Raw genomic sequence first — 27649 nt, forward strand, 5'->3', positions numbered from 1 at the left:
CCTGAATGGTAAACTGGAGTGCCCTACAATAGGATCCAATTAAGCAGAACGTAAGACGATGATTGGATGAGGCTTTCGGATAACATGTTCTCCTTGATTAGCTAATTCCATTCTCACTAACCTTTCAAATCCTTGTATTTCTTTGTCCTCAGTTGACTTCATTAATGTCGCCAAATTAATCCTGCTTACCTGTAACACCATGTAAATATTTTAGTAGCTTTCACAATGTTAATTGTCTTGTTTTAGAATGAGTTTAAAACTTCTGATAGGAACACTTGACATGCAACCCTGGCAACCGGAATAGACCTCGAGGCCAATATAAACTGCGCCTGAACAGATGTGAAGCCTAATTTATACTTTGTTAAGTGACACGGTCGGTATGATTACCCTTAATAGATTCAGCCAAATGATCTTCACACCTCGTTCTAATTTTGTGAGACCATTTGGTATCCAAGCTATAAAGACCCCATAAAAACAGTGACAATAGGTAGACGCACTTTATTCCTAAAACAGAAGCTGCACCATCAGTAGTGGCACACAATTATATGTACACATATACACACACACAATTACCTAAATCTGTAATATAAAATATAGAATCTGACAATGTACCTCTTATTCCTCTTCAGAGCTCGAGTTACTGTGCGAGAGACTCTGGCACCAAAGCAGATGGAGAGGTAATTCTCATCCACTCACTGGGTGGGACTCCAATGCCCAGACCAGCCCCTTCATTTGTACAGCATGGCAATAAAAAGGTCTGTACCCTTTGAAAAAATAATACTCTAAAAGCAATCTACAGCAAATTCACTTGAACAGATTTCTGTATTGCAATTCAGAAAATTACATCACTTTAAACCAATTCCTTTACAGTGAGATGGCAATATACACACCCTCTAGGATTTGTAATATATAAAAAGATATTAAGAATTAAAAATTCCACATTTAAAAACTTACAATAAATAATATATGCAGGCATTTCATTAGGATAAAATTTCATAGATTGCAATCTACAGTCAATAAAAAGAAAAATGTATTCTCCTTTATGAAAAGTCCCTTGATCATCCAAAATGGGTTCTTGGCATTTGATTAATTGATTGGAAACTTCCAGTCGGCCAGTCAGTGTCACATGAGATACGCCAGGAAGGGAAGTGCATCCTATGCGTCTTGTATGGTCCTTCTTCCCCTGGTCAGAGGTCCATTTAGTTCTTGGGGATCGCCGATCAGACTGAATGACTCATATCTCAGAAGTTAGATCCCACCAGAGATCAGAGCATGTTCATGATAAAGTTGTACATTTGGTTGAGCACCACAAAGTGAACAGGCAGACAGGAGCGACGGTCTTGAGTTGCAGGGTCACATGTCAGCCAAGAGAGGGCGTTGTATTGCTCCAGTACAAATCTGTCAAATAGAGGAGAAGTTGCATGTCACTTGTTGGAAAACACTCCAATGCGATGATTCATACATTATGGCTTTCATTCTGATAAAACAATCCATGCGATGATTCATACATTGTGGCTTTCATTCTGATAAACAATCCGTAGTTCTTCATTGCTTTCATTCTGATAAACAATCCATTGTTCGTCATTGCTTAAGAGATATTTCTGAATACCTGAGTACATCAGAGGTGTGGTTTGAATCCAAGGGATGGGAGTGTTTACTGTGCAGAAGCTCATCGGAAGACGACACGTGTAGGTGCAAGGAGGCCTGGGGGAGACAAAGAAATGTGTTGACGTTCAGTGCAAGGTTTCAAGTCAAAGATACATTACAGAGTGTCAAATAGTGTTTGTGAACACTAAGTTTGGTTTCTTAGTAGTACCACGTGGGTGGTCTTCCACAGAAAAAGTGTTCTCCTACCTTGAGGAACAGAGGACACTGGTTCTGGGCTTGTGGGCAGGCGGACCAGAACCAGTCGGGGAGCGGTCCAGCCTTGGCTGTGGAGATGAAGTAGCCCAGAGCCATCGGCTGCTGCAGGATGTTTAAGGCCTCCTCATGGGACTCCATGCGATCTGTACTCTGGCCCTGCAACACAACACATCATGATTTAATCCACAATACACATTATATGATTATTCCAATTATTTCTTAGGCAAAAATGACAGATCTACAATCTCAACGCATTGCGATGAGACGCATTGTGAGCTTGTAGATCTGCTATTTTTAGGCTTGTCAGGTCATACTGTGTAACGTTCATTATTGTAGTTTTTGGCGACATCAGGGGTAGCTATCTGTTAATTGGAGTAATCTGTTTTTAAAACTGAGATTCAAAGTCCATTTGAAGAACTAGGTCTCACTGGAAGCACAGCCTCAAAATGAACACAGCATGGTTTGGGCGGTGGGGCTTCGTCAGAGTATGTCGGCCACCCGATCATAAACATCTCTGTAAACTAGACTACTGCATTCACAACTTTACAGCTAAAGCCTCATTTATACCCCCTATATATATATATATATATATATATATATATATATATATATATATATATATATATATATATATATATATATATATATATATATATATATATATATATATATATATATATATATATATATATATATATATATATATATATATATATATATATATATATATATATATATATATATATATATATATATATATATATATAACTCAAAACTAGATTATGCACAAAAAAAAAGAGCATCACGATTCATCTTTCAATTCACACATTTGAATCATTACACATTTGTATGAATAATTAACTGTCTCATGGTGCATCATTACATCCCTACAACATACACTGGGAAATTCTGTTTGTGCCTGCCCAGCACAGGTAACAAAAGAATCATCCAACATTGACATAGGTATGTAAGTGAATAGCAATTTAACATATAAGAGCAGCTAATTCAGCATTGCAAAAATATATAAATGGTTTACCTTGCTGCCATCTCCCCCCTGGTGGTAATGAGAGCCAGGGGAGTGTACAGGGGAGGTGGTGGGGGAGTTAGGCAAGATGTTGATGAGGTCAGGATCCACCATGTCGTTGTCAAACAGGTCAAAGATGCCCATCCCGTCAGAACCATCTATATATACACACACACACACACACACACACACACACACACGGCTTAGGTTTGTAATTTCTCTTAAACTCTCTTGACTGATATTAAAAGTAAGGTTCTACCCTGCTGTTAGAAACTCATCAAATATTCCACGTTTTACTACAATAGCTTGTCTAAGAAGACATGTGACTCTATTTGCTGATCATCATGGACACTGGGAGACAAACATACCAGGATTAATGGGGTTGAAATTAATGTCCATAGGCTCAGTGGTGTTGGAGTTGACCTGCACCATGGCAGAAGTGGGGAACACCAAGATGTGAGTACAAGATGTGTCCTGAGGTGTGCTCAGTGCGGACGTCTGCATGTTGAGTGTGGTGCTGCGACCAAACACAGAACCTGTCGACACAGAGTCTAAAAAACAAAAAGAGACCGTGTCAGAAACAATCCCTGTAATAGTAAATCCACTATCAGTACATGTTTTCAATTCAGTGGCTTTTTTTTTTTACCTGGCATGATAACAAAGGATCCCTGGGGCTCCATGGCGACCAGGCAAGCACTGAGGATGCTGGGAGTGTCAGCGGCAGAAATGCCACACATCTTACAGGTTTCCTTCAGTCGTTTGCTGATGCTCTGAAGGTTCCTTCTGCTCAGCAGAATACTCCAGTCTGGAACAAAGCCATTTTGTTACCATCACAATGTACAATGTTACCAGCACAATGTACATGGAGAGCACATAATGGAATGGACAAAGTGTGTACCTCTCAGCTCGCCGTGGCCCATTCTGCCAAGACGTCCAATCACTACTCTCCAGGGCAGTGATGTCACTTGTACCAATCCAAGACACCAGTCCCACAGCTTCTGCAAGCCCAAGCGCCTGGCTGACCCTTTTTTCCTTCTGGCCCTACACCAAAAACAGCTTAGTTTAAATACCATATTGTGTGAAAAACAATTCAAGCGCTGTCTACAATAAACAGAGACGTTAAGCGAGTGATCTTGAGCCTTGATGTGGGAGTACAATATATGTACCTGTTCGGCACATCAATGCTGATGATGCAGGTTTCCAGAAGTTCTCCATGTTGGTCAGTGCAGGAGGCCAGCAGCCAGCGCTGATCATGGGAAAGACAGTAGCCCACAAACAGAACATTGTACTTCTGGGCTGCTTCACCGAACGTCTCCCCCAGCTCCGTCTGCTTGTCTTTCACTGGTGCCAGGATGAAAGGAGGCGTGTACAGACGCAAACACTCAGGTCTCTGCAAAAGGTCAAGGGATAATGTTTTTAAATGAAGACCGCAAAATGACAATGGTAGACATGAATTTTAAACATTATGCTAAATGAAGCCAGCTTACTAGATGGCCATACCGGCATCAATACAACATTGACAGCTTTGGTCATATTATATTGTACATTAACAGACCATTTCCCCATTAATGGCTTTATATATTTATTTATTTTTCACATTAAATATGAAATTCAGGTAAGTTCAATAAAGTTTGGGAAAATTTTAAACAAATTTTGTTTACATTATTCCCAAACTTTATTGAACTTACCTGAATAATTGAGATAATGTTGGCTAGATATCATTGCACAGTAAATCAATTCATGAATGTTTGAACTGCGTTCAAACATAAATCAATCTTTGTCCCCAGGGACTATTTTCAGCTTGACTTTCATTTTTTTTTAAATGTTTTTAAATGCATCAAAACACAACATAACATAGAAAAAAATAAATACGTTATATTTAGTATGTTGGATTGCCTATCTCAAGAACTTTAAGTCTCTGTAAGTTGATTTTCATAATAAGTGAACTGAATACAGTGGCTTCCTCAAAAATCTGAAAAACAGTATGCTGTGGAAAATGGTCAGTTACATTCAATAGGCTAAGAAGCCAGATCACTGGTATGGTCCAATAACTGCAGGATCAATTACCTCTGGGTTCTTGAGTGCCATGTCGAGGGCAAGGCCAGGCCCAAAGCCAGTGAGAGCCTTGAAGTTGGTCGAATTGGGCAGAGGCCGACGACACTGAGTGAAGACGGAAAAGGCCAGGGACTTGAGGTGCTGGCCATAGAGGTGGCGATCCCCACTACATACAGGCTGCAACAGGTACTGGCACGGAACAATCTAAACCAAGAAAACATCGTTTAAATTACCCGTTTAATGCCATGTTTTCATACCACTAATGTAGCACAATGAGTTGTACATACTTTGTCAAAAGCTGTTTTCACACATCCATGAGCATTGAATTTAGATGTTAATTGTGCATTTCCTACATAGATTAATTCAAATGTGTCGTGGTGGTTAACACCAGTGATATATAGTGGTAGACTTCGGTTGAATTTCAGCCGATTTCTTTTGAAACCTTTTCGCAAGTTGTAGATTTGTTAGTTTGTGGGAGAAAACTACCAACCAGGGCAGTTATGCTTGTTGTTTTGTTTTTATGTGTATTAGTTGCTGTTTCACATTATTAATGTTGTATTGTATTAGAAGCAAAAAAAAGGCAATCGTTTTTTAAATCGGCCTTCCCTATTCTCTAAATATCGGCAACGGCCACCAAAAACATAATCGGTCGATCACTTGTGATATAATCTATGGATGCCCTTAATGTTGAGCTCTCTACCTGCACAGAGACTGCGTTTCTGATGTGAGGGGGCAGGAACTGAAGCATCTCCAGGTAGCAGCGCAAGAGACCCATTGTATAGACGCTGGAGTGAACCTCTCTGTCAGCGTCTTCATAGCTGAAGGGGTCCACGATGTACACCACGATGGCAGGGGGGAAAGTAACGGCATGGGACTCCCCGTCCGTGGGTTTGCCCACCTTGTCTCTGTCCATTGTGCTATTAGGGATAGTGAATTAGTTAGCAAGCTGTGCAAAACAACGGTTTCTATAAGGGCTGGGCAAAATCAGTATCATAATTATTATACAATTTTGATGCGTTGTGAGCTTGTAGAAAGGCTATTTTCGTTATTTATGTATGCCACCATTGCACAAGTATAATACAGGGATAAGTGGTTAATTAGACAAAATACAATCATGTTTTTTCATGTCGATTCGTTGATATGCAAGAAGAAGTTATTGGTTCTAAAAATTGGTTTCAATATATTTTCGGTTAATTGCCCAGCCCTAGTTTTCAGTCCAGGCTAACCGGGAGACATGCAGCGGTGACTTACGTCTCTATTGGCTCAGTGGGGACCTGAGGCTGGTTGGCAGAGCAGCCGGGTTCACCCAGACCTCCTGGTCCCTGGGGGTTTGACTGGGGTCCGTTCTGAGAAGTACTGCCTGGCAATCCCCCCGTCCCAAAGCCAGGGTAGGAGCTTGGCTTGGCTGACGCCGTTCCCCCAATGGTCTGGGGTCCTGAGGAGGAGGATGAAGGAGGAGGGGTGCTGTTGACCAGGGCAGGCTGGGCAGAGCTGGTAGTGTTTGTGCTGCTGGAGGAGCTGAAGGTCTGGGAGGAGGTGGAGACCACGGCCGGGCTGCGCTGGGACAACAGAGAGCTGTCCAAGGACTGGTCTGACAGGTACGGAGCTATGGGGACAAAAACACAAAAATCATCAATATCATAATATTATATTGTATGAACAATGCTAGAAACCCAAACGCAGTTGGAATCCTTATGTCAGACTTTCATGTCTTACTCACAATAGAATGATAGGATTAGGTTAAAAATGGCAAAAATTGCCCTTTAAGGGATGTGAATAAGGTTGCATTACCCAAATCATGGCGGCAGACTTGAGCGAAGAGCTTGAGCTTGTTAAAGGCTTCATTGTTCCCTTCTCTGGCAGACATCTTAAGGAACCAGTCGCTAAGGGGCTGCTCTGCCATGTTCTTGACCTCGGTGGTGCCAACCTTCAAAATGCCCTCTGGGTACGTCTTACAGATGGCTCTGTGTTGGCCGAGCTGGCATCCCTGCAACAAACATTTTTAAATAAGAATGTGTTTCACCGCCTTTCATTACAAATTTGAGTTGCTTTGTGGATGTGCAAGCATTTCAGAAGATGTCAGTTGCTGACCTCATACACAGCACTAAGATCCTTAAAGAAGGTCTTGGCTCCACGGATCAGAGCCTCGCTCTCAGGGCAGATGACAACATATCCCACATCTCTTTGGGAGCCAAATGGATCCAAGAGGAGTTTTTCCCAGTAGGGCAAGCCAAAGGGAGACAGCACCACGAAGTCATACTCATAACCGACCAGGAACGTAGGGATGGGCAGTGGCTCTGGAGACTCATCTGTACCTGGAGTGAGAAGAAGGTGGTCAAGGTTTAGATTCAAGAATACAATGAAGACTTTTGGCTGTTGATCTGAACCCATACAGTCATGTTTTACAGTGTATGCATCAGCAAACTAAAAATTTATAACAGTATTGCGCCATGTCAATTCTGGCGAGCAATGCTGTCATACAAATTAATCTTCAGACTCCTGATAAATAGGTGTGTTTACCATAGGAACCCCTGCCAGCCATCTTGTGGAACTGTTGCCAGGTAAGTGGGCCCTGTACACCCCAGGAGCGCACACTCCTTTTCTTCTGAATGGTGTCCTGCAGCACAGGCTGCAGGGACAACAACACCCGTAGTACATCCTGAGAAAACAGCTTGCTCATGTCTGTCGCTTCAGGAGGAAAAAGTAAAAACAGAAGTCAGTATCATGAAGACAAACTCAATTTAGCAGTTAAGAGACAAAACACACCAACAGGTAGGAGAAAAGTGTACATATATCAGCAGCAGCATAAGTAGAAATTAAATAAAAAATAAACTCACACTTTCGTTTCGGCCACTGATGCAGACAGGTGCTTTTCACTAGTGTTTCATCCACTTTGCCTCCTGACATATTGTCCATAAACTGCCTGCCATGCTCCAGTGCCATGTAGCAGTCGTTATAACAGTCTCTTTCCTCGACACGCACAAACGAGCGTGAGGGCGAACTCACAGGCTTGGGGTAGTCCACGCCGGCCATAGGGGCAAAGGGGTTGGTGCACTGGTCCTGCAGGAGGAGGATGAGCTCATCTGGAGGCTTCTCCTTCAAGCTGCCGGCCTTATGCAGGGAGGCGGCGCGCAGCTCCTCGTAGGATCGCTCCGTGTCGCGGCTAGCATCAGAGCCCCGCCCCACCACATCCAGCTCGTCTTCTAGGAAGAGCCCAGCCGCCTGGCCAAAGCGCCGGTTGGAGACGGCGCTGAAGCCGCAGGTGCACGGGTACTGGGCCTCGCCGTTGTCGTTTAGGTACACCCCGACGTCGGCGCCCCGGATGTTCATGTTGCACACGCACACGCAACAGCTCTCAAAGTTGCAATCCTTGAAGAGGTTCATGACAGACTCCGAGAGGATGAGGGTGACGTAGAGGCTATGGGCCTCTGGGATGGAGGGCACCGTGGCGGGCTCCACCGAGCTGAGCGGGCGGCATGTGGAGGGCGTGGAGGCCGGCGAGTACAGGTCTGAGTTGTCGTACTTGAGCGAGCCCTGGACACTGGAGGGACCGCGGGGCGTCCGTGGAGTGCGAGGTGTTCGGGGGGTGGGGACGGAGAAGCGCGGCGTGGCTGGGGATGGGGATGGTAGGATGCCGGTGCCGCTGTTGCTAGGGGGGGCGCTGTTGGACATGAAAGGCGTGTGTGTTTGAGGGGTGTAGCTCTCGTAGTTCGGCTCCACACTGGGGATGTTACTGATGCAGGGAGAAGAAACAGCAATCAGACCGTCACAATGACAACAAAGAACATCAGTTTCAAACTCAATTGTTTCAGTCCACTTTCGTATTTCACTGCCTTACCTATCTTTGGTGAGCATTGACATGGTTGGCACTGGGGGTATAAGATCCATTTTACCCAGGGTCCAGCTGGGTGTGTACACACACTCCTCTGGCAGCTTGATGGGCATGAAACACTGGCTGGGCAGTGACTTCAGGGGGGCATACATGGAACAGCCAATAAAAGGCTGACAAGCATCCGTTTTGTAGACAAAGGAGAAGTCCTGAAAGATGGCGAGATGGAGAAGACGTGGTCATTAGTCACTAGTGAAAGACAGTTTGAAAGAATGTGTTCATTTTTCTTTACACAAGATAGATTTAGTTGTTGCCATACCTTGATCTCAGAGGGTTTAGGGCTACAGAAACCTTCTTCCACCTCCATTTTGTAGTGGCTGCTGAGCAGACCGCCGTCCAAAAGGGTGAGACCTGACCCAGCTTCCAGGGTACCATACTCTTTGCCCCCAGTGTTCATGGGAGAATAGCCCATGATGTGCTGTTCTAAGGAAGGCGGAGTGGGAAACATTTGGTGCAGGTCTGCTGAGCCTGGAGCAAGGAGAAGACAGAGATGACATGATTAACACATTTGTCAAAATACAAGTGTTTCTAATGATCCACTGTTAGGGTAGGTAGGTAGGTACTTTATTCATTACATTCCTATATAGGAAATGTCCTTACTTATGCAAGACAAAGGGTCCAGGGTTGCATGTTTATTGTCCTTAGAGCCAAACTTGTCTTCTGTGCCAATACCGGCTCTCCTGGATCCAGGCTGAGAGGACAAAAAGTGTAACATTCTTAAAAAGTGAGTCTTTGACATCTGTTTTTACATAGACTACCATTTCATGACAACATTTATTCTATAGGTTTCAACATTAATTGAAAATATGCGCCTAAGCTCTGGGGGAGTAGTGATTATTCTATCGATTGCTAGAAGTGTTTTTTGTATATACTTTTTTTTATGGCAATCAATCAGTTAACCATATAAGTGTTATTTTATACTTCGTTGTACAACCATGTCTTGCAAAAAAATTGAAAATAGCATATCTACATCTTCAGCTGACTTCAACAAAACAAAATGTATTAAACTTTTTGGCCACAATAACATGATAGGGATTGATTATTAATCAATTTGATTAACTTATCGATACTTTTTTGTAAGCAATTAGATCGATTAACTGTTGCTTGCACCCCTAGATGTAACCAAAAATGATGTACAAACCGCTAGCTCATCTTCATCAGAGTTGAAAATTTTGTCCAGGTCGCTGAAGGACACAGCCAAGTCGTTCTCATGGATTAGACTGGTGGACACAGGAGGTTTACTGCCTGCTGATCCTTGGCCATCTGCAACACAATGAAATAAGTCATTAAACAAAATTTCACTATTACCCTATTCACTATGATTTTAAAATTAACTCTGACTGCCATGGACGCGTTTTTGAGTCAATTACTACTTGGTCCACTTGGCCATGGATGCGATAACGTGTCGAATAGCTTTTTAATTGTTTAATAAACGATCACGCTGTTCTCTGTAACATCCGTCATCAGGTTCCCTTTCCACTCACCCGGATGCGGAAATAGCGTCATTCATTTCCCGTTTCCGGTTTTATCTTTGAGTTAACTGATTTAGCAAGACGTCATAGTTATCACATGGTATAAATAACGAAGGGAAAGCTCCGGTTATGTTTTCTTTTCTCTGGACGACAAACAGTTATCCCCTTTGTGTTTATCAACGGTCTGACACGCGATCATAATGTATGGCCATACATAATGTATGGCCAGCTGGGGAGGTGGGAAATATGTGCGTTATTGCCGGTGTATGGTGCCTGCAGCCTGGCTGCGCGGCTGAAAACTACCTCACGACAGCTCGCCTGTGAAAACCGCTTCCTCTGGGTGTTGTGGCATGGATCACGTTTGTTTATACACACGATCAGACGATGGATCATAATGGATATAACATTTCTGTGACCGTTTGAAAATGTTATAAAACACGAAAATCGCTGAGTATATTATGAATATACCCTGGCAGTAGAAAAAAATGACACATATATTTATTTATTTTTATTAAAATTACTTTCACTAACTAAAAACACTTGTGCGCAGCAAGGGATGTGCGCAGCAACTAATTTCACTGACGTTTAAATGATGATTTTGTAAAACTGAATAATCTTCAAAAATGGTGGAAATTGCCACTGCCAATGTTTTGCACAACACTACCAATATAAAATAGGGTGTAAGTAAATAAGACTAATCAGTCTAGTTGATTATAAAATATATATTCTATGAAATGTTTTTCTATACAAAATTCAAAAACGCTTAGAAAAATTAAAAGTAATCAATAGAATAATCGTAAAATAATTATTTTAGTAAATATTAGGAGCGTCATGTAATAGACTAATCAACTAGCTGAGCACATCCCTAGAACTTTTAATAAACAACGAGAGATATTCTCACCATCTGCTGAAGTCCCAGTTCCATCATCCCCCTAGGTGAAGCAAGCAGAAAAACAATCCTTTATTCTAGGAACCACATTATTGTCTAATGGGAAATCCAGATGTTGCTGCGTGTTACAGGCATGCACGCACGCACGCATGCACACACTTGTGCAGTCCTGTGGTGCCTATTTTAACTGGAATAATACATTAATCAACAGTCATTACATTATCCATGTCTTATGTGCATATTAACCAGCTGTCCATCTTTTCAGGTTGCTATTAGCAGGACCTCATACACGTAAATAAAGGGGTGGAGCAGAACATTGCCTGAATAGTCTAGTGCCTGCCTCCTGTTCAAACAAGATGCTTTACATTCAAGCCACCAGACCACAACATCCCCACTGCGGCTTGCTGGCCGGCGTCGTGGGAATACGACAAATCTGCCTTTCGGTGTGTATATAATTATAAATACAGTGTTAATACAGAATAAATGAGTGCTAGGTTTGATGCCCTGGTGCGTGAAATCAGCCCACCTTGTGTTTCCGGGTAGCCTCTCTCTCTCCCCCTGGCCTGTCCTTCTTCTCTGTGAAGCTGAACTCTTCGTCTCCCTCTACGAAGGCGTAGGGGTCCGACGTGTCACTATGCTCTCTGTCCGCTGTGGCAGACGCCAGATGGCTATTTCTCCGCTGGGCATAGGTATTCACCAGTTCCTGAGACACCTTCAGGGGCCACGTGCAGCCCGACATTAACCTGGTAAAAAAAAAGAAGACGACGTGCTCAGACAGACACCAGTATAACTACGTGAACACGTGCTCTTTTAACTCATTAAAACCGGGAAAGCATCTATGTCATTTTAGATTTTTGCGTTGGCTGTTCAAAAATAGCAGATATACAAGCCTGCAGCGCATCACGAAGCATCTGCTATTTTTGAACAATGGTGAAAGTGTGAGAACTACTTATTTAGAAGCCATTTGCAGAATTGGCCTCAGGTCTTAACAGGTTAAAATAATACTCACTCAGTGACAGACACTATACTCTCTGCTCCTCCGCCTCCTCCTGAGTCATCTCGTATTTTGTCCACAGCCAGCTGGGGTGTGAGGAAATCAGAAGGCTTCTTCTTGGGTAGACAGAAGTACTTCCAGGGGTTGTGGGTAGAGTCTTCATTGGGGTTGATGGCTGAACCTACAAAGATTGTGGGTTCCAAGGTCTCCGTGTACGCTGGGGGGAAGGGCAGGGGCATAGGCACAGGGTCCAGGTGGGGCTCGTCGGACGAGGCCTTCTGAGGTAGAAGACAGGGCTCCACCGACGGTGGGTAGAAGGGCTGGTGAACGGGTGTGGAAGAACTCTTCAGCTGGGTCACTGGGTCACCTTCCGTGTGGTCACAGGGATGGGGGCTGAGGGGAGGGGGCTGGGGCGAGCCTGCCAGGTCGGCAGGGGGGCCGTGGGTGTGCAGCGTGGGGGCTTTTGGTGGGGCAGAGTCCACGTGATGCAGGCTGGGGTACGAACTCTCGTCCTGCACTCGCAGGCAAAGCCTCTGGGACTGCGGCGGCTCGAGGACCTGCTCTTCGCTCAACGAACTGCGATGATGGAAAGGCGTCTGGGGCCTCTTCTGCTGCTTCTCCGCCTTCTCCAGCTTGTCTCCTAGCTTGTGCTTAGGGGCTGGCTGCTGCGGTTGGCCTGATGAGGGTGGGTGTCCTGAGGTGCTGCTGGAACGCTGTTTCTGACTCTTATGCCTGTGGTACAAGAAAGGGACAAATGTTTTCGGTCAGGTACAAATGTTTTCGGTCCTTATTGCCCTTTGACAATGGTAGCTAATTAGTATAAAAATTGGTAGAACCATGTAAATGATGCAAATGTGAGCTACTTAACAGTACCTTGCGCAATTGCACTGTGCCCTTTGAGTTGGTTCTATGAAGTCCCAAATTCCAGGTTTGTCTGGCTCCTCTTCACACGTCCCATTGGTCAGCGCACAAAACTTTCTCCTATGAGAAAAATCAGACAAACACAACTCATCACTAAGCACACGCAGTACACACTCGTCTGTTTGCTTTTATGAACGTATTTTTTGTTTGAATAGTGTGCAATAAAAAACATTTACCCCCCCCCCCCCCCCCCCAAAAAAAAATACATACAGACACTGCTTTATCTGACAGTCACGCTTTACTGCCAATCCCGAGATATCTCGGGATATCAAATCCACCCGTTAACCGCCTAACATCGTCGCCTAATATCGGGGGGGGGGGGGGGGGGGGGGGGGGTGTCGGGGGTACGAGCATTATCGCCGGATATGGTGCCTGCTGCCTGGTTGCGCTGGTGAAAACTACCTCACACAGCTCGGCTCTGAAAACGTAACCCTTTAGTGGTTGGTGGATGGATCGTGCGTGTGTGTTTATACACACGGCCGGATGATGGATTATAATGGATATAACATTTCTGTGACTGGTTGAAAAGGTTATAAAACACAAATCGCTGGCACTGGGTGAGTATATTATGAATAAACTCTAGCAGTGAATGTGTTAATTTATACGTTGTGCGATGGTGTCGCTTGCCGAAAATAGCAGATCTACAAACTCACAACATTATGAGCTATAGATTGGCTATTTTTGGCAAGTATAAATCAGGCTTAATAAGCTGGAGGGGAAACCCTCTGGACATACTTGTTCTTGGCGCGGTTCATGTTGCACTCCTGCCACACAGACTCCACCACCTGGCTGGCCAGCCTGCGAGGGATTTTGCCACCATGGAGACTCCTGCTGTTGGAGCTGTAGCTGTCTGAGGCACACGACAATTTTAGCCACCTCTGGGCAGGCTGACAATCTGGGGAAAGACAGAACAAACCCATAAATAATACATATTCTCACAGAAAATGCTGTCTGTGAAAATGGGTCGAAGTGCCCCGTATTCAAATGGACCACAGGCTTGTGGATCAAATGCAGGTCAACATATCAAAGTCTCTTTAGGAGAAGTCCTAAAGTCCTTTGTACATAGTGGTATTTCTTTGAACTGTTTGGTTGCTACTATATATGTCTATGAAATTAATTCAAGTTCCCCAACGGAAACAGGTCTGCGAGGACTTTTTTGGTCAGACCTTTTAGACAAAAGTATTATAAATGTAACTGTGTTGTTTTACATTCTTTTGCCTAATAAAAAAATGCAATCAATCAATTGTACTTAAAGATATGCAGACAAGACCCATCGATTGGCCGGGTTTGCTGGTCTTATGTTGTTGGTGCCGCCATCCCCACCATTTTCGTTTTTCCCATACTAAAGTGATAGAGTGCACTGTCTCCTCTAGATCATTGATTGATTGAATACATTATTAGACAGAAATGTAAACAGCACAGGGTACATTTGAGCTCAAATGATAATACGGTCATACCGTCTCTGAACATACATCTTAAAGTCTTACCGGTCTGAGCCTCCTCGGGTGATGTTGGAGGTGTGAGAGTGACAGACGACATGGCAGGATCTCTGTGAGCAGCCTGGCCTTGTGGGGCAGCACACAGGCTGCCCGACGGGTTTATAGAGCTCTGAGGAGCCATGGCAGGCAGGTCCGACATGGGAATAAGCACCAGGCAGGCAGGGTACACCATCCTCACACCCGCTGGAGAAGCACAAACATAGTCTGTTACTTACTTTACCTCAACAACTTATGAATCCATGTTAAAGCTCAACTTTATCACTGGCAGTACATCATTACCATCTTTCATAAACCAAATCAGACCACTTCTTACCGACGAGGACTTCAACAGCAGCCAATGAGTCATCCTCCCAGTCCGGGTCCTCCATCTTGTCCTCTTGGGTCTCCTTGGGACAGGGACTGATGGGATAGAACTGCCTCCACTCCTCAATGAGCTTTTGGGTGGGATGGTCTGACATCTTGAAGGCCTGGCCTGTGAGGGTCCCATTCAGGCCATAGGGGCTCAAGATGACTGGAAACGGGAGAGAGGAGTGTTTAGGGAGTCTCTACAGCTCCATTCGGATGAGATTAGTTCTTCAGGGTTAATTAGGGTGATACACAGATGGTTCCTTAGTGTGATGATGTCATTCATCAATTCAGAAAGTTCTGAAATTCCTAACACGACGAGCATGACTGTCACACACTCTAATTTATCCATCACAACAACAGGAATTGGGAAAAGAAAAAAAAAAAAGGGTAGCACTTTATACGAACATCTTGTTAATAAGCATTAATTAAACAGTTAATAAGTCCTTATAAGATGCTTATTATCCGTATTATTTGTTAATATGGCTATATGAAAATTTTAAAAACAACAGTTGTTCACAAAAGACAAACAAAATCTTGTTGTAAACAGTCAATGATATGTTTGCAGGTACTGAGATGTCTATCCAGAGGGGGCTAAAATGAGCGGAGCACTCTCAAATTGATATTGGTATTTGGGGCTCAAACTTTTGATTAGAAGGTAAAAATGACCAATTCGGGCGTGATTAAAATGACATGTCATAACAAATGCCATGATCTTTCAAAGCTGTCAAACAGGGTTAGGACTAGCTGTGGAAAACCAAATAAGCCATGTGTCATCAATAAGTCCTACCCAATGTAAACTTTCTCCATGTACATATCAGTATATGCATACCTGGCATGTTCCTACCTTGCATGGGACTGGAGCTCTGCTGGGCCATACTAAGGTGCTCCTCACTCAGCTGTTGGACAGGCTGGTGCTGGGCTATCTCCACACTTGTGCACACATTGCTGTCACCATGCACAAAGAAGGTGAAGGCACATGAAAGGTGCTCACTGTAAGAAAAATAGGCATCACTATTAGGAAAATCATTGTGAAAAACAATGTCAAGTCATTAATTATACAATAAGAAAAGTCCAAGCCAGCACTGCCGATAAAATAAATTACATAATTTTGCATGAGCTTGAGAATGGTATTATTCATGACTCTAACCCGGGAGTGATATACCTATGTTGGAATGCTGAAGGACTGTCTTGCCAAGCAACATGTGTGAAATTAAATATGAATATTATTGATAGTGCTGTAACAGACTTTGGTTTAAAGTATTTATTTTCATATATTCATGTTATTAATTTAAAGAACCCACTGTCAATCAGAAAAAGACAAAACCATATAGAAATAATAATAAGATACTGTCAGTCAAAGGAAATAAGATGTGACTCCTGGTTGTGCACTTCAATCCTGCCAATGCCATGATTAAAGAGTGGTTCCAGTTCACATTGGTGGCTTACAAGGATCATAAGGGGTGAATAGCCAGGGAGGCCAACTAAGACCTTCAGTCAGACTGCAGATAACAGACTAAGCTTTAGCAGAATTTGACCCCACAGAATACCTTCTTCCAAAAACAGGTGAAAACGTGACATATAAATAATGATCAAGAGATTATCATAGCCTTGAAATGTTTAGACAGTTTACACAGCTTAATGTTCTAACAAGTGCTGCATGGTCGAGGGGGTAAATGCACTAAAATAGTTCTTGTTGACATGGTTGCTGTAAAACCACAGTGCAGACTCAGCGTTTTCCAAAGACTGCCCCGTTTACCAACCAGAGAGAACAGGCGACAGTGAGACTGCTGGATCTTTCTGTTTGAGGTGCTGCACTGCCGTCTCAACACCCACTTATAGATGTCTTCATCTAAAATGAGGCCAAAGGGGCCAATTCCCACACACATTTTATAGCCCGTAACGGTGACAATAGCCAACAGGCACTGCAATCACCTTAAGTCTTTGCAACAGCAGTTACAACTGAAAAGCTCGGGCATGGAGTGACAGTGTGCAAAGCAGCCATAGGTAACTGTGCAATTTTTTTTTTGCATTATAAGAAACTCAAGGCTACATGAATCACTAGACCCAAACAGCCCTGGCTCAAATTAACCAGCCAGGGAACTCCAGGATTCCCCAGCCTCCATGCATGTGCAAACGGAAGGCAATAATACTATGTCTCATACACATACATACATACATACATACATACATACATACATACATACATACATACATACATACATACATACATACATACATACATACATACATACATACATACATACATACATACATACATACATACATACATACATACATACATACATACATATATATATATATATATATATATATATATATATATAACAGATGAGGAAATACGATATCAGAGTGGTACTGTACACTACTTGTTCACCTCAAGCTGGGACATACTGTGCAGTGTGCATGCACTGGATAGATTCACTTATCTTATCACAACACAAACTAGTTATGCCTTGTAGTTTGCAGGGTCGGTTTATCAAAAATGATAGTGAATAGCTTATATTGGATGCTCTGCACCTTTATCTGATGACGGAAGACCTCATTATAGAACAAAATAAATAATAAATCAATGTAAAAACTGTTGATGACCACTCTCACACACTTAATCCATGACACTAGTTGAAACAATGTCACGAATTCCAATACTTTTTAAGCTTGAAAAATTCCAGCATGGTAAATGATAGCCATTCAGCAAGATTGAGACAGTCTACTTCTAAATGCTTGCTCAGTTCAAGTAGAGGCTGAGCTGAGATTACTTAGCATATAAGATCTATGTGGAAATGGATTCAGTGTATCATTACCTCTATGGGTCAGAGCAAGAGTCACATTGCATAGTTGTAGTGTTTTTCATGGTGTCACTGACTGTCACTTTAGATGAACCCTGTGAATTCAGTATGTAACTATACTGTATGTATACAAAATGCTAACCACTAAAACTTATCAACCATTCCTGTTAAAAATGTACTCTAAATGTCTGGTACTCTAAAAGCTTATTTTTTCAGGATGTATGACATGAATGAGTTGGACCCACGCAAGGCACGCACGCAAAGCAGCTCATAATGTTCAAATGTAACATGCTTTCTATTGACTCCTCATAGAAATGTATTGATTGCTGTTCTGCTCTCTTACAAACTTATCCACTAGCATAGCCAAAACATGGGTCAGAGCTGTTGACACTCATTACCCTCCAAAACATTCAGCAACATATACTTACTAGCTTCAAAACTATAAACACCATTTACAAATTATGAAAGCCAATTACAATGTGACAAACATCAAAACCAGCCGAGAAGGTTCACGGACATGATTGATTTGGGCATAGTCTGTGATAAATGTCAACCTCCATAGCAAATTCTCAACTCCACTCACAGCATTTATGCCAGGCTATGCACTCATACAATTCTGCCACCAGATTTTAACAGTTAGCATTTACAATGTCCCCTATATGTGCCTCATCATGTCCCCTATATGTGCCTCATAGGTGGACTTTAACCACTTAAGCCCTATTTCATACTTGTGTCATGTGGCTAAAATAGCCAATCTACAAGCTATGTGTGGCATCGTGACGTGTTCTGAGCCAGTATATCTGCCATTTATATATTTTTCCAAAAATGTTGTCTAGATTGGCATGCCTAAAACAGGGATGCCAGGTTGAAATGGTTCATTAGCAAGGCATTACATAACAAATAATACAAGTTCGGACACTGAAGCTCCCTTTTACTACTTTATTTTGGTACCACCTGAGTGGGACGTTTTGAGCACACTGCTCTTCTTCGGACTAGGAATTAGCAAGGTGGACATGTCTTATTATTAAAAACACAGATGAAAACATGATTTGTTTTGGCTACTTAGAAATAAAGTGTCATGCTTCTTATGATGCCAGCCCATATGAAGAAAACCCTACCAAACACATGGCAATGCCCAGGCACATAAGGAGACATACATACCTTTTATTAATGGGTTTCTCCTCCTTCTCGTATGGTTTAACGAACCACTTGCCAATGCGGACGAAGCCTCGGTTCATGAGACAACGTTCCAGCAGGTTGTGGATGGCTTTGAACAGAAGTGTGCGGCACTCGTAGGACAGCCCACTCTCCCACTCACCATCCTCTTCACCTGAAAGCAGACATCAATTAATTCTGGGACATAAGTCATTAAGACCTGAGGCCGATTCTAAAAACACCTTCTAAATCCTGACCTACTTTTAGGAAAAACATATATTTTTGATTCAAATTATTTATTTTATTAAATCATGTTGCTATATATCGTTGTTATCGGATGGAACCCTTGTAGGGTCCTTTTTTGTTATTAGTTTAAAAACAAAAAATAGTGAAAATAGACGATCTACAAGCACGCAACCCAAGGAATTGTGTGCTTGTGGATTGGCTATTTTCACTACTTTTGTGCGACACTACTTTTGTGCGATACTTTTGTGATGAAGTATGGCTTTAATTTACCAAAAAAAAACATACAAATTTGAAACTGGGAGATACAAGGTTTCTGCCTGACAGTGACGATATATGGTAACAACTAAAATGACAGATGCTTTACCGGATTGAAACTAAGATTTAACAACGTATAGTCTTTCCGGGTCTAAATGGGTTAATAAATCAAATCTTGCTTGTGTTGTTTACAAATCACATTCTATCATACACTCATATTTTTGTTTTTAGTTAATCAACCAAAGGGTTCTTTGGACACCTGATAACTGAAACACAGACTGGAACCTATCTCTACATATGAAAATATGTGCCTTTCTGTTCAACTATGATGTGAGGTTATGATAAACAAACTATTTTGGCACATTTGCAGCACATGGACTACTGGGATGTACACTAAAGAATCATGACAGATCCCTGTTTAGGATAACTGCTGTAAAGTTTTGTTGATAGATTTTATGTTTTCTCATTACTGTATATTCACTGTTTATAGACTTCACTCATGCTATCGATACGTATGTGGTATATCTATGTTAGATTAATATTATACTAACCCAGTCAGACCAAGTGCAGATGGCTAGGTCAAACTGAATCTACATACATTTATCTTTATTATATTTGTACTTACATTTTAGTTTCTCTCTATGTTTACTTGTATCTATCCTGTGTTCATGCTGATTAATACAGGCAACAATACCCAGAACAGGGCATGATCAAACTGTTTACACAGCTACTGACCAATAGGAGACATCTATGAGCTGTGTGATTTTGCTCAAACAGTGACCTTAGATAGTGGGGATACAGGCCTCTAATCATACAGGAGAGATTCCCATCATGATCACAAATACTGCCTGAACTGTCCATGGCTACAGGTGTAACAAAATGTACCTTTATCTTTTACTCGTGGGCAAATAATTTACTGTATATGTCCAGACTTAAAAATCATCATCAGCACAAAGCACCTTCGATATAGCATGCACTTACTTGAGAGCTCATTATGGATGAGCTCTGCAAAACTGGGGTCATCCCCCCACCAGAAGAGCCAGAGCTCTCTACGGCCAGGGGTGTGGTGCCTTCTCCACACACTCAGCACATCTGCCGCCAGACATCGGCTGAAGCTACACAAGATAGGGTCCTCCTCGGTTACAGGGAACAGGATCGGTGACGATGTGGGTCCTTGCCACACAAAACGACGCCATTTTATTCCAGTCAAATCAGCCTAAAGAGAACAAGAAAAACAGCATAAATATGCATGAATAAATAACAATGTATTGCTTCAGTACTTCAAACTGTTGTTGACTGCAACACTGACTGCATTAACATGTGAATGGTAAAAGCAAATGTCCCCATCCGACATCCCCTCCCATTGCACAAGGATGCAGACAATGTTTTCAATTAAAAAATGTAAAAGGAAGATTGATGACCAAAAACGTGATAACTTGAACAGTGATGACAGTTTGGAAAGTTTTGCAACACTGTGTGCATGCCATAGCACAATCACACCAGAAAACAGTCATCACTCTGCTGTTCATACATGTGTTATAAACCAGTAGTTCTCAAACATTTTCATGTCAAGGACTGTCAAATAGATATGCATTAGACCACGGACCCCCATTTGAAAATGTTCTGTGCCAGGGACCCCCATAATAAAATGCTGTTATTGAGTTAAAGATAACATTTGAATTGTTATTTCTATACATTCTCTTGCTGGATTAAGCTCTGCATAAATGATTAGTGAACTAATACCGATACTCATTTTGCTGGGGACCCCCACAGACCCCTGGAGTTCCCCAGGCCCCACTTTGAAAACACAACAATTGATGATGAGGCACTCTAGTGAGACAGAGTGACTAAAAGCAAATTATCCGGATTACTATGGTGAAGTAATCTCCTACATGCGTGGATGAACACAACACTATCTATGAGATTATTTATTTTTAATAAAAACAACGTCTTAGTGTTTTAGTAGTTAAATAAGAGTTATATAATATGAAGAGGGTGATTTAGAAGAAGAATCGGCCAATCGGTCTGAGGCTGCCAACGGAAAGTAATGTTAAACTGTCACTTAAATGTTTTTGTTACCAACTTTGATTTGTTCAAGTCAACAACTCTTATGTATGTAACAACGCTGCGTTGCATTGTGCAGTATGACGAGTATGTATGCACAGCCTCCTCGGCTATTAGACCCAAGTACATGGATCCTGCAAGTTGCAGGCCTTGTGATGCCTTCACTTGTGTCTGAACTGACGTTACAAAGCTTGTGTTGCCTGATTAGCCAAAATGGCTTTCCGGGCCTCTCAGTTATCACCTACAATCAAAATGCCAAGGATGCATCCGTGGCGTCACAACTACGCGTCACTCTAATCTCAAAGTGCTTCATACAGTGTTGCCATGTCCGCTTATTATAAGCGACTTTGGACTTATTTTTGCTTCAAAATGTTATAATTATTTTAACCAGTGGTTCTCAAATATGTTCATGTCATGGACCCCTAAATTAATATGCATTTGTCCCTAGCCCCCATCTTAAAATGTTTTGTGCCAGGGAGCCCCATTCCAGATTTGTATTAGAATGTTTCAAAAATCTTATTTCAAGGTTTTTTGAAAATAGCAGATCTACAAGCTCACAACGCGTCGCGAGCTTGTAGATCTGCTATTTTCAATGTAAACATCATATGGGTTTAACGTGCTCTTAAAGGCCTAGTGCCCAGTTGCTTCTTTGGGGCTAGTTTTCCTAGACCTGGTTGCTTCATTTCTCTCACAAAATCTGGCTTCATGCTCAACGGGGTGTCTCGTACAACTTGACGCCAGACGATTCGAAATTGCTTCGTTTTATCACATTGCGAAACGCGTTGGCAATTTTCTTTATTTAAAAAATATCTTGAGCAACACTGTGAAAACACAACACACACACACACACACACTTCCGTTCCGACTGTCGGTAGACGTCACGGTCACATCCTTGTTGTTATGTTCATGGCCGCTAATGTTAGCTAACTAGCGCATACACAGTACAGAGCCACAGAGAGAGAGAAGAGTCTTACCAAGCAAAACAGGTTGGAGTGGCAGTCCTCCAAACTGGCCCCGTTTGGTACAAAGCACGAACTCATCCTCCTTTTCACTGCGTTGTTGTCGTCGTAGCGTCACCGTCCATTGTCTCAATCATCACCATGAGGAGAAATAACGTATTAATCCGCTATAACTTGGTGACGAAACGCTCTAAAACGTGTGAGATGTACTTGTAATTCCACGTCAAAGAGCAAAACGCTACTAAACCTGCTAGCCACAAGCTAGCTAAGCTAACGTTAGTCTACTACTAGCAGCACTGACAACTTCTACCGTCCCGGCGCTAGCCTCGCCGCTAAGCTAACGTTATTCATCAATCCTACCGTTTTTGTCCAATCTGTGTAAACTTGGCCGCCAGCTTTACTGCTATGTAACGCTAACGCCAAATATACGCGACGTTAACATGACGCCGACCGGCTAACCTTCAATTCTATATTAGCAATTATGTTGTGTGCGCAATGAAAACAAGAGGCGATCGCTAGCTAACAAAAACTTCACCACCAATAGCCTAATAGTAGTAGCCGGTGCGAGCTAACAGTTGCTAATGCTAACTGGTAGCCGATCTGAAACAATTTCAAAGCAAAGGAACTCTCCCCTCCCCCTGGTCTGTCTTAGCCTGTTAGCACACGAGCTAACATACCAAAGACCTAACGTTTAGCCAGCCATGGAAAACAATTAGCTACACCGCACTCATCTTCGCCGAAACGCCGCGATCCCCCGAAACTCTAAAAACTACTCTTAAAAACCGATGTAACGGCGAATTGTCCGGATTACTCATCGACTGCTCCTCCTATCTCACTGATCCATGGAGTCCTGCAGATTTCCATTATTTCAATTCATGGATTGAATTCTTTAATGGCGGCCAGGAGGACAACTCTGCCTCTCAACTCCCATTGGCCACTTTGTGGTAATGGGGGCGTCGTCTGGCAAGTAGCTCTGTATGACTTCACAGGTTTATATACCGTTTATATATACCGTACAAGATGAAAGCATAATAGATCTGTCATCATCAGATTCATCACTCCTTAATCATATCACTTTTTACAGCCAGTGGTTTTCAACCCCTTGCATATGAAGGGTCATTATTCGGCATTTGAGCCAACGGACCACTGTTTGATGAGATTTACACTCTCAGAGCCAAGACTTTGAATATTTTGTTATGGTTGGATACGATTTGGGCCACAATTCCATGCTGTATTGATGTTGGTACTATAGGAGAGGTAATAACAGGCAAACGTTGATCAAAATAACAATTATTTAATTAAGTCATGCAGATGTTTACTATATATGTATGTGTATTATTTATATGTGATGTCTATTTGCTCTGTTTTTGTTTGATTATTTATAGCCATTTTATTAACACAAGAGCCATACTGTTGCATGTTTAATATCATTGAAAATGCCAACAAATATATATTTTTTAAAGTAATGCAGACGTTTAACATTAATGTAACTCTTGGGAGCGTAAATGTTACACTCTCCAGATTTAAATATCTATAAGGGTCCATTTGGTTACCAACTCTCCGTCATTTAGCTGGGGACCACCGACCACCTGGAACCCCCCAAGGGCCACTGGTGGTCCCCGGGCCACTTGTTGAGAACCACTGCCGTACGAGATGAAAGCACAAATCTGTCATCATCACTTACTTAATCATATCAGTATCACTTTACAGACCTAAATCGTGATCTGAAGGAGCAAACTCAGAAAGCTGTGTAGAAAATATGCGTCTGGATTTTGACTCCGAGTAGTCTACGAATGTGCGAACATGTGCGTATTATTCTTTTGTCTGATGATGGACCATTAGTTTGCATGATTTTAGTCTATTTGCAGTGCCGTGCCAGAAAAGGAGGTCAACTGAGAGGGTTAATAGATTGACAGGTCATATCATCAGGATTGGGTAGTAACTGACATGTAGCCTAATCTGGATTATGTAATCAGATTACGAAAAATTAGGAACTGTAATCAACCCAGATTACATTCGGAGAATGTGTAATTAGATAGTAATTAGACAGTTTACATCGCAGCATTTTTTATTTTCATTTTGTATTATATACCCCCCACCAGTGTTGCCATATCTTGTGAGAGAAATAAGCAACCAGGTCTAGGAAAACGAGTCCAAAAGGAGCAATGAGCACTTGATCTACAAGCTCACAAAGCTTGTAGATCTGCTATTTTCAAAACAATATTTGGAATATTTTTTTTTGAAACATTCTAACAACACAAATGCTCCCCTGGGCACAAAACATTTTCATGAAAATATTTGAGAACCACTGGTTTAAATAATGATTAAAACATTTGGAAACAAGTCTAAATAAGAAAGTACACTTTAGAAACAATCCCAAAATACTGCAACCCCCAACTAACAATGTTTACATGCAACTTTACAGAAAAAGAATCCCAAAGTCGCTTATAATAAGCCGACATGGCAACACTGAACACACACACGCACGCACACACGCACGCGCGCGCGCGCACACACACACACACACACACACACACACACACACACACACACACACACACTCTCTCTCTGGCTACTAGTCTGAGAGCCGCACGCCCAGTGAAGGTGATGTCATGCGCATTGCTTTATTGGGATGTTTCTAGCACAAAAGACAGGTGGTACTTGGGTGTCCATTGTCAGACAAATGGCCGGCTCTGCTCTGTCACCACACCTTGCATTGTGAAGCTAATTCTCAAACAGGAAGAAACAGAGACAAATTATAATTACAATCTCAGGGTGGAGTGGCTTTCACACCCCGTCCTCTGCCATCATCACTGGGATTCAACGAAGGTGTGAGAGAGACCCAATTGTTTGAAAGGGTTTCCCTGGGTAAATAAAGGTTAGATAAAATAAATAAATAATAAGTACATGTTTGTACGGATTTTACACATTTAAACGGAACATGTGGTTCAAAATGTAGGACTGTAATTCGCTTTATGGTTACGAAATATTGGGTCCACTTACCTAGTTAACCAATATTTTACAAAATCGGGGGGGGGGGGTCTTAAACCAAGACAAACGTGTGTGTGTGTGTGTGTGTGTGTGTGTGTGTGTGTGTGTGTGTGTGTGTGTGTGTGTGTGTGTGTGTGTGTGTGTGTGTGTGTGTGTGTGTGTGTGTGTGTGCGCGTGCGTGCGTGCGTGCGAAATTAAGCAGAGAAAAAAAGTTATTCAGCTTCTTTTTTTGTTCGGACTGAGTGTGGTGGTATTGGTAAGGGACCACATTGGAAACAAGTGTTTCATTACGTTTTGTATGAGTTTATCCTGGGCCTACTTGTATTAATTTGACCAAAATCAAATCAAAGGTAGCCTAACATCTTTTCTCTAACTTGTCGTGGCCAAACCACATGATGGAGACATTTCCAAAGCCACCTGTCAAATGCATATACCCACCCTTTCCCCGCCCACCCACCACCCCACCGCCATGTCCGCGTATTATAAGCGACTCTGGGCTTCTTTTTTTCTGTAAAGTTGCTTGTAAATATTGGTAGTTGCGGGAACCTTGCGTTTTTTGGGTTGTTTCTTATTTTGGGCTTGCTTCCTAAATGTTGTTTAAAACATTGGTTCTCAAGGACCCCCAAATGAATGTATATTTTGTCCACGGACCCTCCACCCATCTAAAAGTATTTTATGGCACCTGTACCAGATTAGTGTTCAAATAAAATTATTTTTGAAAATAGCCGATTTACAAGCTCCTAACGCGTCGTGATGTGACACGTTGTGAGCTTGTAGATCTACAATATTCGACTGAGCGTCGGCTATTTGAAAATAGCCGATCTCACCATGGCCACAAAGGGTGTCTATGAGAAGCTGATGGTTGATATTAACAGGATTAGATTAAGCCATAAAGCCATTAGTGATAGTTAATGGTCTTTTTGAGTGTTGGTACTTAGTAACACTTCACAACATGAATCATCTTAAGATGAAGAGCTCATTGATTAAGGTGATGTTTCTAAATATATTGGTGCTAATAAAAATACAAATAAACTAGAAAGTAGCCTAGTCAGTAGAGTCTTCACCAAGGCAGCATACAATCTGTCAATTATGACTGTATAATTGTAGACAAATATAATGTAAAAGTAAGTTTAATTTACATGCCATGATTTGGATGTAACTCATGCTTAGGTGTGTGTGTGTGTGTGTGTGTGTGTGTGTGTGTGTGTGTGTGTGTGTGTGTGTGTGTGTGTGTGTGTGTGTGTGTGTGTGTGTGTGTGTGTGAGTGTTCGCGCGCGCGCGCAAGCGTGTGGGTGCGTGCGTGCGTGCATGCGTGCGTGGAGGAATGAGATGGAAAGGAAAGCAGCGAGACAGAGGTGGAGGAAAAAGGGAGACGAACAGAGAGGGAGTGTTTACTTGTGCTGTGTTAAATAACAGTGTGTGGCTGTGAGCGCTCAATCTCACTGGATGAATAGTTTCTCTGAAGCATCAAGAGGTTTCTCATCTGATTGTATCACTAAAGTAAGTACCTCTGCAAAGAAGAAATTAGCTGTTAAGACGCATTAAGTAGCCTGCATCATGTTCGTTATACATGTAATGCTGAATAGTGTCTTAGTATTTCTAATAAGTAATCCATAGTTCCATGATACACATACTGTAGGTATTAGTCTCTAAATATATATATATATATATATATATATATATATATATATATATATATATATATATATATATGGTTGGAATCCACTATTTTGGAAATGTTCACATCTGATCTAAATGTTAACCAGGCTAAGTAGTTGTCACAAACAATGTTTTCCAAGTTTGTATCTGTTTCAAATCTTTTTTATTGTGAAGCACAGGTTATGTTTATACATTTCTGTTCATACATGGATAGCTTCCTTTTTTTTAAACAAAAACAAACAGACATAAACACAAAACAGACAGGTAACATGAAAAAAAATGTCCCAGAAGTGCTGCCCCAGATTACGTGCGACACGGGTCATCCACAAGGATTAGCCTTTCAATCTTTAAGAAAGGAGACTAAAGGCTTCCAAATCTTTTCAAAATCTTTCAGTTTATCTTTGAGTATACATCTGATTCTTTCTAAATGTAAGGACTCTGTCATCTCGTTGAGCCAGAGTTTGATTGTGGGGGTCTCTTTCTTCTTCCAAAATAAGAGTATCATTTTTTTTGCAGAAATAAAGCGTATGAAAGAAGGCGCTGTTGAGGTAGTTATAGT

General features: G+C 42.0%; 1 protein-coding gene across 1 annotated transcript; it reads right to left on the reverse strand.

Moving 5' to 3' along the window:
• Positions 1–473: 473 nt before the first annotated feature.
• Positions 474–23324, reverse strand: LOC311049886 (mediator of RNA polymerase II transcription subunit 13-like). The gene is made up of 30 exons (XM_084063794.1): positions 22456–23324; positions 20399–20633; positions 18923–19091; positions 15799–15944; positions 14920–15117; positions 14595–14789; positions 13843–14002; positions 13060–13167; positions 12202–12918; positions 11719–11935; positions 11205–11235; positions 9973–10094; positions 9432–9522; positions 9091–9299; positions 8781–8980; positions 7780–8675; positions 7463–7630; positions 7034–7257; positions 6734–6929; positions 6194–6548; positions 5643–5859; positions 4955–5146; positions 4054–4277; positions 3786–3928; positions 3534–3692; positions 3256–3438; positions 2900–3045; positions 1855–2019; positions 1610–1704; positions 474–1398 (listed from the first exon to the last, which is right to left on the reverse strand). Exons 1-30 carry the CDS (start codon positions 22519–22521, stop codon positions 1266–1268), a joined length of 6360 nt encoding a protein of 2119 aa, XP_083919920.1. The 5' UTR covers positions 22522–23324; the 3' UTR covers positions 474–1265.
• Between the last annotated feature and the right edge of the window lie 4325 nt (positions 23325–27649).

Source organism: Gymnoscopelus microlampas (genome assembly GCF_963454915.1).
Source record: "Gymnoscopelus microlampas genome assembly, chromosome: 8".
NCBI lineage: Eukaryota > Metazoa > Chordata > Actinopteri > Myctophiformes > Myctophidae > Gymnoscopelus > Gymnoscopelus microlampas.